At 40.4% G+C, this 14,331-nt stretch overlaps 1 protein-coding gene across 1 annotated transcript in view; it reads right to left on the reverse strand.

The window, feature by feature from the left end:
- Nucleotides 1–500: 500 nt before the first annotated feature.
- The window catches only part of LOC122802921 (nuclear factor 7, brain-like), a 78,343-nt gene continuing 64,512 nt past the window's right edge, over nucleotides 501–14,331 (reverse strand). Inside the window, exon 2 of the mRNA XM_044072738.1 lies at nucleotides 501–4,640. Coding sequence (XP_043928673.1) covers nucleotides 3,087–4,568 — 1,482 coding nt within the window. The 5' untranslated portion in view covers nucleotides 4,569–4,640 and the 3' untranslated portion in view covers nucleotides 501–3,086. The remainder of the gene's footprint in view (nucleotides 4,641–14,331) is intronic.

Raw genomic sequence — 14,331 nt, forward strand, 5'->3', positions numbered from 1 at the left:
TTTTTTTCACATATTCCTCATTTATATCTCGTTATTACCTCACATGCCTATGATTTATTTAAACTGGTTCTAAAAGTTGAACTTAAGTGTAGCTGCTGTCTCTGAATCGAATTCACAGCCCATGCACATTCCAGCTTCATTTTGTGTAATGGCTATGAATATCACCCTAAATAGTGCCCTTGTCTGCTGCTTAAACAGGAGATATCATAAATCAGAACTTTAATATGCCATACAAAACCACGTAACATTTTTTACTGTTGGATTTTGATGTAGTGAATTAACACAGACAGTGAAGGCAAATCAATTAAACCAGATGTGATTCTGTATGATTTTATGATCTTCAGGTGTGAGATAATGCATTCTTGATCAGATTGTACAATGTTTAGTTGAGGTCACTTCAGCAAGGACATTAACCTTACCTGAAGTGCACTGACCTTGGAGCTGATTATATCAAGTTTGGGTGTGCAGGGGTCAAATGTAAATAACCACAGGAAATAAAGTTTCTTATTCACCATACTGGCATTTTAATCCTCAGGACTCCAATAAAATTGGATGAGCCATGGGTGGACTTTTCTAGGTTAACAAAAAACAAATATACAGCTACAGTGAATTGTTGTCATGTTTGACAGCTGTAATGGAAAGCTTTTTGGCACAAGGTCACACAGTAGACAAATGACGGTGGAAGGATTCAAACCTCATAATTAATATTGTGCCACTCTATGAAATGTTTAGCAGTTTAACAAGCATAATCTAATATTACTTACAGCTTTATCCTGTTCATGCGTATTGATGAAGTTACTGACCCAACAGTAGTAGCTGCATTTTTTAATTTCCAATGTATTATTACTGTACTTCAACACTTATTGTAATGATCTATTTATCAACAATACAAAGGCATTTAGGTACCATCAGTTGGTAGTAAAAACAGACTCCTGTTCAGTCTTTTAGCACTTGAGAAAATATTGTAAAATAATGTAGTGGTGTATTATTTTAATGACCGACTTCTTATTACTACACAGTCTGTTTCTTAGAGGACTAATCTTGACTAAAATTCCAACACATACAAAATTATGTATTACAGTTCATTAAAAGCTTCAAATACCACACATAATGAGGCATGACAAGTCATTTTACTCTTATAAACCTCTGTAAAGTGGGAAGGTAATTTTACATCTGGCTAGTTGCATTTAGCATAAATCCATAATCTGTGGTACTTTTCTGTATATTATCATAAATCCATAATCTGTGGTACTTTTCTGTATATTATCCATAATCTGTGGTACTTTTCTGTACATTAGCATAAATCCATAATCTGTAGTACTTTTCTGTGCACAAACACTGTAAACTGCAGTGCATGTGAATCTAATGTGCTTTCTGAATCTCAGGCTTTATCAAGTGTCACATATTCTGTCTGCTTCTCAGGCATTTTATCCCACATTCTAATGAAGAAATGATGTGTGGTATGGTTCGCACCATATTTCTTTTTTATTAAGGGCTTTTGCTGGTCATCTACAACCCTACTCGTTTAACCGTGGCAGGTTCTTTTCAGGCCATTTTGCTGACTGGTTGACATTATTTTGAGCACTAACTACATTGGCATCTAGCACTAGTTTAAACTGGTTTCTGGTTAGTCAGCTGCCAACATACTACACTGCATCCCAACATCAGTTACTACATGACTGTCATTTTCATACCTTTAGTACATGTCATTTCACTGTTGGCTGAATTTCCCCAGTGTGGAGCTTATTATTTATGGTCAACAGTCAAAACAGCTAGTCTGCTGGCATAAGGATTTTGCTGCTGAATTTATAACTGGCAACTGGAGTTTTAGCAGTCAGCCTTGGGCCAGGAAAGTGAGCAGACTTGTTAAATGCCTATGCTCTTCTCTAGGTTTGTGGTGGTGGTGTGTGTTGGAGTGAGCTATTTTCAAACCTATGCTGACCACAGGTGGAGACCAGGGGTACGATCCTCACATCTATCTCCCTTGCCTCCATGACCACAAATATATGTGGCAGCATGTTCTGAGTTGCTTGCTTTTATACAGAGCCATGCCTAGGCTGGAGCTTCCTGTCTGGCACTTCACTAGCATTGTAGGGGACAGGATAAAAGTATCTTACCCCCACACTGCTCATGCTGTAAATGTCACATCACATATTTATTGTCTCTCTCTCTCTCTCTCTCTCTCTCTCTCTCTCTAATAACAGTCTGTGACCATGTATATAGGCTAGGGTAGTGGACAGAGCAAGGCCTCATTGCTAATAAGGAAACAGTGGATTCAGCATGCCCTCACTGAGTGCAATAATTATATTACCGTAAAATACGTTTTAGTGTTTGTTCTAATACTAGCATAAAATATATTTTAGTGGTGGGGAGCACATTGGCTGGACATGATCTAACAATTATTGAATGATGTCACAGATGGGAGTGACGGGCAAAAAGACCAAGGTTTGATTTATGACATGTCTTTTGTATATCTCTAAAGCCATTTTTGTGTGTAATATTATATGTGTTTCTATGAAGGTGCATTAAAGTGAAGTATTAAACAATCATAAGAAAGAAAGAAGAGCAGCTAACATTTATGCAGTATTTATGCTGTCATAATACCATTTTCTGTAATACATGTATTTCAGCAAGCCATTCCAGGAACAGTATGATGAATAATTGCGTACCTGAACCTATAATTTCTTATAAATAGAATAAACAATGAATGATGACTGATTCCAATGCTGAAAAGTACCACTCATATCATAGCTCTCATTTTGTTTACTCAAGAACCACAGAAAAAAGCAAAAAAAAAAAAAAAAAACAATAAGGAACAAATGTCCCAAATCAGGAATAACTTTTAATCATTACTGTACCTCATTTAGAATTCTAATAGAACAATGGGTTTTGCATCAAAATGCTTTTCCTGAAGTATAACAAATATAAAACTCTAATACTCTAATGGCTGGCATTATTACCTAACTGTACTCCTCATTAATTTACCAGAAAAAAAAACACAAAAGAGGAGCAGAGCAAAAATATGCCCCTATCAGGGACAGTTGAGAGCTCTGTTACAGATCTCTGGGGAAAAAAATGTTTATTTTTTAAAAGCAGAGTCTCAGGGGTTCCCAGTCTTCATTTTCATCCAGTAAGACACCAGGGCAGAAAAATGGGAATACCTTTTGGTCAAAAGTACTCCAAAAAGTAAAGAGGTGGAACATGTTTGAAGCACTGTAGAATGACAGATACCCTTCTGCATAGTTCAGCAGGATGCCAATCCTTGTAGGACTAGGCTTTAAATGTAACTTTCTAGGAACTGATGTTAGTATGTAGTACTCATTTGCAGTTGTTTGACGTAAAATCCAGTATCCATTCTCAGGTGACATTATCTCTTCTTTCTTTCGGCTGACTGACTCCTTAACTATGCCTACAGCCCAGTTACTTTTGCTCCCAACATCTACCTCCCAGTAGTGTCTGCCAGACTGAAATCCTTGAGAGCTGAGCACATAAAGACATTTTTCAAATCGTTTAGGATTCTTTGGAAGATCCTGAAGTTGATGCCCCAGACCCACCCTTTTAAGATCTTTAGACAAAATAAGATGTGGGTGTACTGTATCGTGGTCGAGAGAAAGAGATACTGGAACTGGTTTAATGATATTTCTCAGGGCCGACCATGCCTTGTACTGAGAGGGACCACATATATTCTTATCTTTGATCTCTCTCATTAGCTCACTCTTTTGCCTTTGAATCTGAGACTCACAATTTGCAATGATGTTAACAATACTGGCTGTTACAGGCTCACGTAATTTATTTAATTTTTTTCTCATTTTGATTTGTTCCTCAATTGCCGTCAGCCAAAACACTTCCTCAGTAACATTCATTACATTATTTTCCATGTAGCTCAGCATAGTTTTACTTTCCTTTTCTATTGTGCATTGCAGCTCCTCCTGTTCAACACACAGCAAACTGTGTAGCTCCTGAAACTCCTCTGCAGTGTGTTCTTTCAGCTGATCCATATTGTCCATGCAGGATTTTATCATTTTTTCATATTCAGTTTGTAACTTTTCTGCAGTAACTTTCTTCTTCCTTAAAAGTTTGCAAATGCCATCAAGTTCATTTTCTTCCTCTTGATCAACAGGCTTCCTCAAGGGTTGAATACCGTGACTGGTGTGCTCGTTTAATGTGGTGCAGACAAGGCAAAGAGCTTTCTTATCTGTCCTGCAAAGTAAATTTTGGGGGAGCCAATGTAAGGCACAGGTAACAGGGGGAGTCGGTGTTCCATCAGCAGAGGCATCATCTGTCACCCCCAAATTAGCTCTATTCTTAAGCATTGCTTTTCGCACCTGCTTAGTAAAATGAAATACTGAGCTACATACTGGACAACAAAACTGGCGGCCCTCACGTTTAAAGTAGTTTTCTATACAGTTTTTGCATACACTGTGTCCACAGGCTAATTTTGCAGGGTCATCAACTTCATCATGACAACTGGGGCAGTTTAATTGTTCACTATGTTCTTCAACTAGAATTGCAGATGCCATTCCAGATGTGAGATGTTCAGGGTGAGGTGTTGAAGTGATATCAGACATCAGAACATCAGTAGTCTGTTGCAGACAGCTGATTGTTTCATTTTCTGTTTTACTGCAGTAAAATGTTATCTCCTAAGACAAATTAAAAAAAAAATCTAGTTAGTTGTTTGCACATTACAGGGCAAACTCATAAGTAAAACAACCTAAACAATTATCTGTTCTAAACAATACAGATCAGTATTACTATTATTAGAAGAATATGAAGTACAATAGCCTGATATTTCTGCAGATATTTATGTCAACTGCATAAAACATACTTCCTATAGATGTTTTTCAAAGGTTAAATGGAAATACGTCAGTAGTTTTAATATAACGAAGGAGCACATTAAACCAGTACTGTTCCAGCAGCAGTCACTCCCAAAGGCTCAGAGGGCTAAAAATAAAGTCCAGGCCAGAAAACTAGAGCATTAATTAGGCAGTAAGCATGATTCATAATTAAGGAATGGCTACTAATTTAACAATTAAGCTTTTAAACTAGATTTTTTGGTTTTGTGCCATGTAGGAAAAAAAATAATATATTAATGGAATACTTACACAGTACAATACTATATGTTTCAAGACCAGGATAATGAAAAAATGGGATGTCCAAATCCCCAGTAGTCTGAACTCATAATGCATATCAGCATTGTTTGCATCTGTACAAGTTACTGTTAACTACTGCAAGATGCATGATCCCAGTTCTCCTAGTGTAAAAACACAGCAAAAAAAATCCCTCAAGTGCAATGGGACAAAGTTATGTATTTTTACTTGATAAATTGCACTTCTACTACAACATTTGAGCGATTGCTGCTGATTTCTGACTTTATTCAAGCATTTAAACAATACTTTGTTAAAAAGAGTTTTTCTGTCACTATTTTTTTTTGCTTATACTGTTTGCATTGAAATTGCCTTGGTTGATCTAGCTAGTGTTTAAGTTTTGTTTGTTGCAGCATTGCACTTGTGGAATTGTTTTTGCTTTATTTTTACATTTAGAGTACTGGGATCATTAATTTTATAGTAGGAGGTGTTTGTCTAGTCTCTCTGAGTTGGGAAACGCACTAAAGGGCTCAAACTGTACTTGTTTTATTGGCTAGTGGGCTCATTAGTTAGTTTTCTGTTTTTCGCTGCTGGTGTAAATTCACTGCGTTTGTGCGGAGCTGCTCACTGTCCACCAGTGGTTAGCAGTGCCCTGTAGAGATGCAAATGTCTAGATAGTAAAGTGTATCAATAAAACTACCCCTAGAACTGTAGCCTGTAACTTAGTGAGTCTAAAACAATGCTATTGCATGGAGAGAACTGGGTCAGTTTAGCTGTTCACTATATTCATCAGCTAGAACATCAAGCAGCACTACCTTTAAATCTCAGCACAATCTGATGAGTCTAGTGCCAAATCCCAGAGCCCACCCTAGAAGACCTCTGTAAAATCCAGTTCACATTTAAAGTACTTTTCTATACAGTTTTTGCATGCACTGCGTCCACAGGCCAATTTTGCAGGGTCATCAACTTCATCATGCAACTGGGGCAATTTAGTTCTTCACTGTGTTCTCAGCCAAATACAGGTCCAGACAACATGGATATGCAATTTCCAAATGTCTCTGTAGCTAGCTGGTAGATATGGAAATCCTGAGAAAATGTAGCAATTGTCTCGTATTCACAGACAACCATTTGATCCTTAAATAAGAAACAACAGTATGTGAGCAATGTACATGCATAATTTCACTGCAGGCAGAAATCTCGCACACATACAAGGGCATCAAGAACATGCACACACTACACCCATGACAGTGTCCAACACACACACACACACACACACACACACACACACACACACACACACACACACACACACACACACACACAAAGAACAAATTATGCTGAGGTACTGAAAAGCAATCTTCCCAAGCCTCAAAGACCTCCTAAATGTACAAGTGGCAATGCATATCCTCAGCAATCTCTAAAGCATTCATCAAACAGTGCTGCAGTTTATACCCTGCCTGCACAGTGCGCTACATCACTCACACTGTAGTTAAAACAAACTTTTTTTACTTTTAAACTATAGCAAGCTGCTTGCTAGAGCATAGCAAGCAGTTGCTACAGTTTAGACCACATATGGAGCACTACAGGTAAGATTGGGATCGGGTGATCTTGCCCTCCAACACTTTACACCCAGGGCAGGTGCCCCTCTCACCCTGTCTTAGCTATGCTACTGATGCTCAATGTTAGCAGCTTAGACAGGAAACACCACACCCTACAAGCTATCCGCACTCTGAAGGATATTTAAGTGTGCTGTTACCAAGACATGGTTTAAAGCCACAGAAAGTACTCCAGCAGTGTAAGGCTTCATTGCCTTCCACACATTTCGACCATCTGCTAGACAGACAGGAACTAAAGGTAGAGGAGTCTCGAGCTACATTAACAAGATTGCATCTAAGGTTGGTTAAACAAGATAATGCCCTGGTGTTTATCCATGAGCAAATCACCATAGACAAAGTCCCATATCACATCCTACCAAGCTATAGGTCACCCACTATGTCCCAAGAAACCCAGAGCTCATACCTAGACCTACTGGAGACACTCACCATTCATCCAAATACCCAATCCATGGGGGACTTTAACTACTCCTATGGAAAACATACACTGCCTCAAACTTGCAGGCACCAAGATTGTTGGACTTTTTTAACACAAACACCCTTGACCAGATAGAATCTCTAGTGGGTGTGCACACTAACATACTGGAATTGGTACTCACCAATCTGGGAGAGTGCTGCACCCCCCCCCCCCAGTTTTATGTCTTCACTGGTGAGGTCATACCACAAACCTGTCTCTGAAATAAAAATCACCTTTGTAACCCCAGCAAACCTTGTAACAGTTAGGAACTATTCCAAAACAAACTACCTCCTATTAAGTGATCTTCTTCTTCTTTTGGCATTTTATAATGTGTAATGTGGTGTCCTGCTATTCAGGTTTTCTGGTAATTATGTTTTTAGAGAGTCATAATATTGTCTATATCAGCACTTTCTTTCTTACAGTCATCCTGGCCTACCCCTTGCACTGCACGTACCTCCTTGTACTGCATACCCTGTATATATCCTCTTATGAAAATTACTCCTTGTGCACCCGATATAGTACACAATTTCTGCAGGTAACCCCTTATATCACATTATCATATTGCCTCTTTTTAGGCACAGAGTATGTACCAGAATCCCAGTTACCATAGAACTGAACTCTGTAATTAGTCCATCTATTGCCAGCCTGTTAGCACTAGACATATTGAAGAAATGTAGTAACTGGCTTATGTACACAGAAAATCACTTACTGCTACATCCCACATAGACCTTCTGTGAGAGGTGAACGTATTTGTTCAAACTGGATGTTGACCTCTCTATGAAGGATGGACAGTACAGTTTCATCCTACTATTTCCCAGCACCAATCTGAAGGCCAGATATGCTGAGTCCTGAAGAAAGCTATTCCAAAGCCTCGTAGGGAGCATACAGGCAAACCCATTCCTCAGCCATGCATTCATATCTTTACCTCCACACCTGTTTCCACTATTTCTAAACACACCACACATACACCTACTGCCATCAAGTTTACTACAAGCAAGGGTCACATCGGTGACATGTCTGAGCCCATAATGTCAGCTGAGCATATGCTGCCACACATGACAAGGCCCTTGTCACAGATGACTTAGTTGTTATGCACAGAGAAATTCCACTCACCAGGCTGAACAAGACCAGCGTGACAGTTAGCTACCTTTCAGAGGCTAGGATTTGTGATGTTATAACAGCCCTTAGGTCTTTGCTCTATAAATACTCATATGATTATTTCCCATGTTTGGGGTGAATGATCTTAGTGGCTCCATCCTGGGAAAGATTAAAACAGACATGGCTCAGCTGTCTATGTAGGTAAAAGAAATAGGCCACAACTTTGTATTTACATTTGGTGAACACTGTGGGGCAAAAGTTAAAGAAAATGTAATTGCCCAGAGCTGGTAGAGACTGCCTTTGATATAGAAGTGTAGAAACCTCTCTGACTCCTTTTGAATTTATTTTGATGTAGAGATAGCTAGGCATGTTGGGGATCTAATGAGCACATCCAACCTCCTTTGAATAAATGTGGCAGGACTGACTGCACTGCAGACATGTGAAAGAGAGGAGAGGAGAGGAGAAGAGGGCAAACAGCAGATCAGAGGGTGTGGGGATGACAAGAGGGGAACAATTGAGAAAGGGGTCAGTGGTATCAATGAGGGCAGGAAGGACAGACTTGTATAGATGCTTCTGAGTGCTGCAACAAATGAAGCCTAAAACTCATTAATAACTAAGAGCAGTGGTGGAGGGATACACATACATGCAACTTAAAGTATATATATCACCACATAGCCAGAGGTACCTACAGCAGAACTCAATATCATGGCTTACAAAAGATTAAGCAACACTGCAATAAATGTTTGCTGTCTTGTTTAGCAGTTCAGTCTATGCAAACAGCCAAAGCACTCCGATACAAGCATACCTTAATTTCATGTCATATAGCAGACGTCATCCTTCCAGTGGACACAGAAGGGAACAACTAAAATGATGTGGTGAGTGATGTGTGTAGATTGAAAAATCTGAGGTGTGACTGGGGAGGGGGTGTGAACAACAGAGAATTTGCAATGTGGTACACAGTTTAACAATGAGTTATGCAGAAGTGATTAATGTAGCAACCATTAGTTCTGCATAACAAATAAAGATCCCAAGAGGCAGGGGTATCTTGCAGTTCACCAGTAAAACTCAAACTCAGCATTGTGGAGAAAGACAATCAGTGTGGACATGCACAGATTTTCAGAACAGCCTGGTAAGTCTGAAATTTGGCAAACTGTTCAGTGAACAGAGCTTCCTAATAACTGCAAATCTAGATTGCTGTATAAGTAGGAATTAATTTATGTTATGTGACAGTCTACAAGATACAGCAAGCCATGGTGGGCATTAATATACTTAGGAAGCATAGGCAAAGTCCCCAGCCTTACATTTTCATTTACAAAATTAGAGGTCATGATTTTACCCCTAGGAATTAGAAATTAATGTTTCCTGTAAATAGCAGTATGTAGTACAGTACTTTGGTGACCTCTGACCTCCTATATGTGCCAGCCCACTTGCAGCAACACCACGACAAGCAGGTTTATAGAGTAATATTTCAACTAGGGAGGATCAAAGGAAGCCATCACACCTGAAATACATCAGTGCAGTATATAAGTGAATACATTAGCGACCTAACACAATTCCAACAGTTGTTTGCAAACCACTCTTAGCTTGCAAACACACGTAGAATGACAAATTATGATGATAACTGTGAATAATGAGAAAAACACAATAGCCTTATAAAAGAGAGGTCAGTTGGAAAAATGAGAACAAGCAAAGGGGGACAGACAGCAGATTAGGGTTGTGAATGGGGAATGACAAAAAAGAAGAAAAGGACAGAAAAAGGGATGGATGTCCTCAGTGAGGATATAGATGCTTCTGAGTGCAGGATAGTAAATTAGTTCAACTTGCTTCAGCAAGTGAAGCTTAAAATGCATTAATAACCAAGACCAGTAGTAGAGAAATACACACACACATATATGGAACTTTAGGTATACATTGCTACATAGCCAAAACTACCTACAGCATAGCTCAGCATTATGTCTTACTAAAGATTAAGCAACATTACAACATGCATGTGTACGTAGAGCATAGTCATCTAGCATAACAGTTCAGTCCATGTAACAAGCCACAGCATTGCTATATATCTGTACCTTAATTCATAGGTGCATAGCTTCATAGGTGTGTACTAGGCTAATGACTTTGGAGCCTTTACAAGCCTAGCCCATAGAAGTGCCCTGGCATCATGCCGCCCGACGTTAGTTCCCAGTGCCTGTATCAAGCAGAGCCACTGGAGTGATCCCCGGGGTGAACTTTCTATTACCCATTTACGGGGTGAACTTTCTATTACCCATCCACTCATCAAGATCTCTCTTGAAGAGGGTCAGTGAGGTGCTCTGCTTGACATGTATGGAAGTCTATTCCAGAGCATGGAAAGTCTCTGGGTGAGGAACCTGTCCCTCCAGCATGTTCTGTTGATTGTGGTAATGAGGTTGAGGTCTCCGGAGCATGTGGTGTGGAGGGATTGGGATTTCTTTAGATGTAGCATTTCTAACAGAGCTGGGTCAGACATGGCTTTGTAAGTAAAGCAGAGATTACCTCTAAGTAGGTGATATAAGACAGAGAATAGGTGGAATCTTTTGAGTCTGTCCATGTAGGACATGTGTTTAATGCCTATGATCCTCTTTGTGAGGTACTTGAGGTACATGCCAAAAAGGGCATTATACTCGATGATTGGTCTAATGAGGGAAGACCAGAGAGAGATGATGACCTCTTTCTTCCTGGATGCAAAACCCTTGATAATGAGATGTGCCACAGAGAAGGACTTTCTGACTACAGTGGCAATGGGTTGGTCGAAGGAGAGGTTGCTGTCAACCTGTGTCCCCAGATCTCTTATAACACCTTCAGTGTTCAGTGTGCTCCCATCGATGTAGTAATTAGTGGGAACTAAATTTTTACCAAAGGGGATGATGACACACTTTTTGGTGTTAAACTTAAGGCCATGGTTTCGACACCAGTCATTGGTCTCAGTGAGGCGTTTCTGTAGAATGTCTGCATCACTTGGGGAGTTAATAGAGTTAATAATGGTTCCCAGCTTGCAGTCATCTATGAACTTGATCAGCCAGAGTCCCTTTGTGTTGGCCTGGACTTCTGAGAATTAAATGCCGAACAGGAGAGAACCCAGGATCAATCCCTGTGGGACTCCACTCGTGACTGGTCAGCAGTCTGACTTGGACTCCACTACTTTCACACTGTGTGTTCTATCTGTGAACCAGTTTGCAACTCACCTAGTGATATAGGGGTTGATGTCTGGTTTGGTGAGGTTATTAATAATTCCCGAGTGAGGAATGGTATCAAAGGCCTTGGCTAGATCGAGGTAGGCTGTATGCACTGCCTTACCTTCATCCACAGCCTGGTGACTGACTCAAAAAAGTCAACCAGGTTGAGCAGGCATGATCTCCCTTTCACAAAGCCAAACTGCGTCGGGTCTAGAGTTTGGAGATTTCCTATATCTTTGTTAATCAGGTCCATGATGATGCACTCCATAGCTTTATATATCAGACTCGTCAGACTAATGGGGCAATAATTCCCAGGGTCTGTAGTCGCTCCCCCTGTATGAAGAGGGATGACTGTAGCAGTGCGCTATTCAGTACGGACAAAGCCTGAGGTGAGGCTGTGACTGAACAGGGCACACAGATGTGGTGCCAGTTTACTTTGTAGTTCATGTAGAACACAGCCAGGGATATTATTGGGTCCCATGGAAGCTGTACTCTTGGCCTTGGACAATGCAGCTTTAACCTGTGCTGCAGTAATGCTGGGTGCCTGGTATTCTTCCGGTATTGTGGCTGGTCCTTTGGGGGGGAGAGGGGTAAAGTTGGCACTGAATCTGTCTGCCAGTATGTTGGCAATATCTGTTGGCTGAGTATAGGAGGTACCATTGTGCAGTATCTCAGAGCAAATCTGGATATTGGTGTGGAGGTTCCTGATATAGCTATAGAAGGCTTTGTGATTGTTTTTAGTGTCTGCTACAATTCTGCCTTCATAGCTGGCCTTAGAGGATTTGATGAGGGATCTCAACTTTTTGTTGAGGCTAATAAGGGTTTTTTTCCAGTCTTAGAACTTCACCTTTTTCTGCAACAGTTTCTTCCTTCTGTTGTAGAGTTTATTAATGGCAGGGGACCACCAGATTGGCTTCCTTTTTTTGCAGGAGAGCATCTTGGTTCTGTTGGGTATGGCTAGTTCCATGCATTTGTGTACATTGTTTGTACAGTGCATTGGTGTATGATTTGGCAGTCATGTAGCTATTTTCCATTGGCATGGGTGCCATGAAGTTATCTGCCTTTGTTTTTAGGAATTCAAAGTCAGCTTTGGAGAAGTTTTTCAAAGTGGTTACCTTTGCAGAGGGCGTGGGTGAGATCTGGATTTCCATGGTGATTAGTTTATGGTCAGATCTGACCAGGGAGGGATTGACTATTGGTGTAGAGCAATGGTCGCCCATGTTAGTAATAACCAGGTCAAGGATGTTGCTTCCTCTAGTGGGGGTCAGAATGAGCTAGTCAAGAGCATTGGAACTGATGAATTCCAGGAAGCGTTGGGCCAGTGTATTGGTGCTTGAGTAGTTTTCCCAGTTGATGGAGCGGTAGTTGAAGTCTCCTAGTAAGAGAGTGTTGGGTTGGAACTTGACAGATTCCAGGGTGCTTAGGAATGTGGAGTGAAAGTCTAAGGGCATGGTCGGGGACCTATAGCTGTCTATGACTTGGAACACCGTCTTACCCAATGTTAGTTGTACCTGAAGTATCTCAGATGTGTTATGCTGGGCTACTAGTCTGGAGGTGTGCATATCCTTTGTGAATATGGAGACACCACCATCTTTGAAGCTTCAGTCCATGTTTTGGGGTTGAAAGGTGTAGAACGAGTTATAGCCTGGTAGTGCAGGGATGCATTCTGATGCTTTAAACCAGGTGTCTGTTACAGCACAAATATTGATGTTCTCCATTTTGAGGAGTGCTTCGAGTGAGTGCATCTTGAGATTTAGACTTCTGGTGTTGAGCAGCATGACCCTCAGATTGCATTTTTTATACCTGTTACGATGGTAATTTGGCCTTTGGAACACCACCTAAAAAAGGCATTATAGGGGTGGCAAGAGCCTTAGCCAGTATCCAGAAACCCAGGGGTGACAGGTGCAGGCCATCTCTGGCAAAGCATCGAAGTCTGTCAATCATGTCATCCCAAGCAGACAGATACTGGATCCCCTTAGAACAACACCAGAAACTTACCCAATTGTTGAAGTCAATCATTTTTTGTTTGTACTGCAGTATCATTCTGGGAGATGGTAGGATACTGCTCAGGGCTAGTGTCATACCTGCCTGGGCCACATAATCCAAGATCTTCACCATATTTCTTTTCATGTAGTCCACGGAGATGCATCTCAGGTCATTCACATCCATATGGACAATGACAGAGTCATACTTGCACTTATTGTGGAGTGACCTGAGTGCGTGTGTACGTGATGTAGCAGAAGGCATCCTTCCAGTGGAAACAGATGGGGGCAAATGAAAGGATTTGGTGAGCAAAGTGTATGAACAGGCGATTTTGAGGGTTGATTGGGATAGGAAGAGGAAAATAACAGAGCATTTGCAATGTGTTATACCATTTAACAACAGGTTATGTACAAGTGGTTACTCTAACAACTACTTATTCTGCAAACAAATAAGGATCACAGCAGAAGTTGGGAGAAAGGGCCGTCTTGTGGAGCACCAAGAGAAAACAGGCTGTGGGATTTGCTGATCAGTGTGAACATGCATAGATTGGTAAAATTCCCCCAACAAATACGAAGCCCAACAAACAGGTAAGTGAACAGAGCACTACAGGAAAATTGCAGTATGCGGTGACGAAATGGACACTAAATAAAAAAGTTACAAAAATGGGCAGCACAGAAGATACACCAAGCACTTTCTTTCTTTAAAGGCAGAACTTCATCACAGCAATGAACTAAAATACAGTGATCATCCATTAAATAACCAAAATACAAATGTCAAATGGTTTCAACCACCATTCAAAAAAGCAATCAATGTAAAGTGATCGTTTAATTACTCTTAAAGGTACTTTAAAGTTTATATAATATTTTTATTCATACCTTTTTGCTCTACCTGTCTTTCAGGACTTC

The sequence above is a fragment of the Protopterus annectens genome, chromosome 5.part0 (assembly GCF_019279795.1).
Source record: "Protopterus annectens isolate FY-2018-M chromosome 5.part0, PAN1.0, whole genome shotgun sequence".
Classification (NCBI taxonomy): Eukaryota; Metazoa; Chordata; order Ceratodontiformes; family Protopteridae; genus Protopterus; species Protopterus annectens.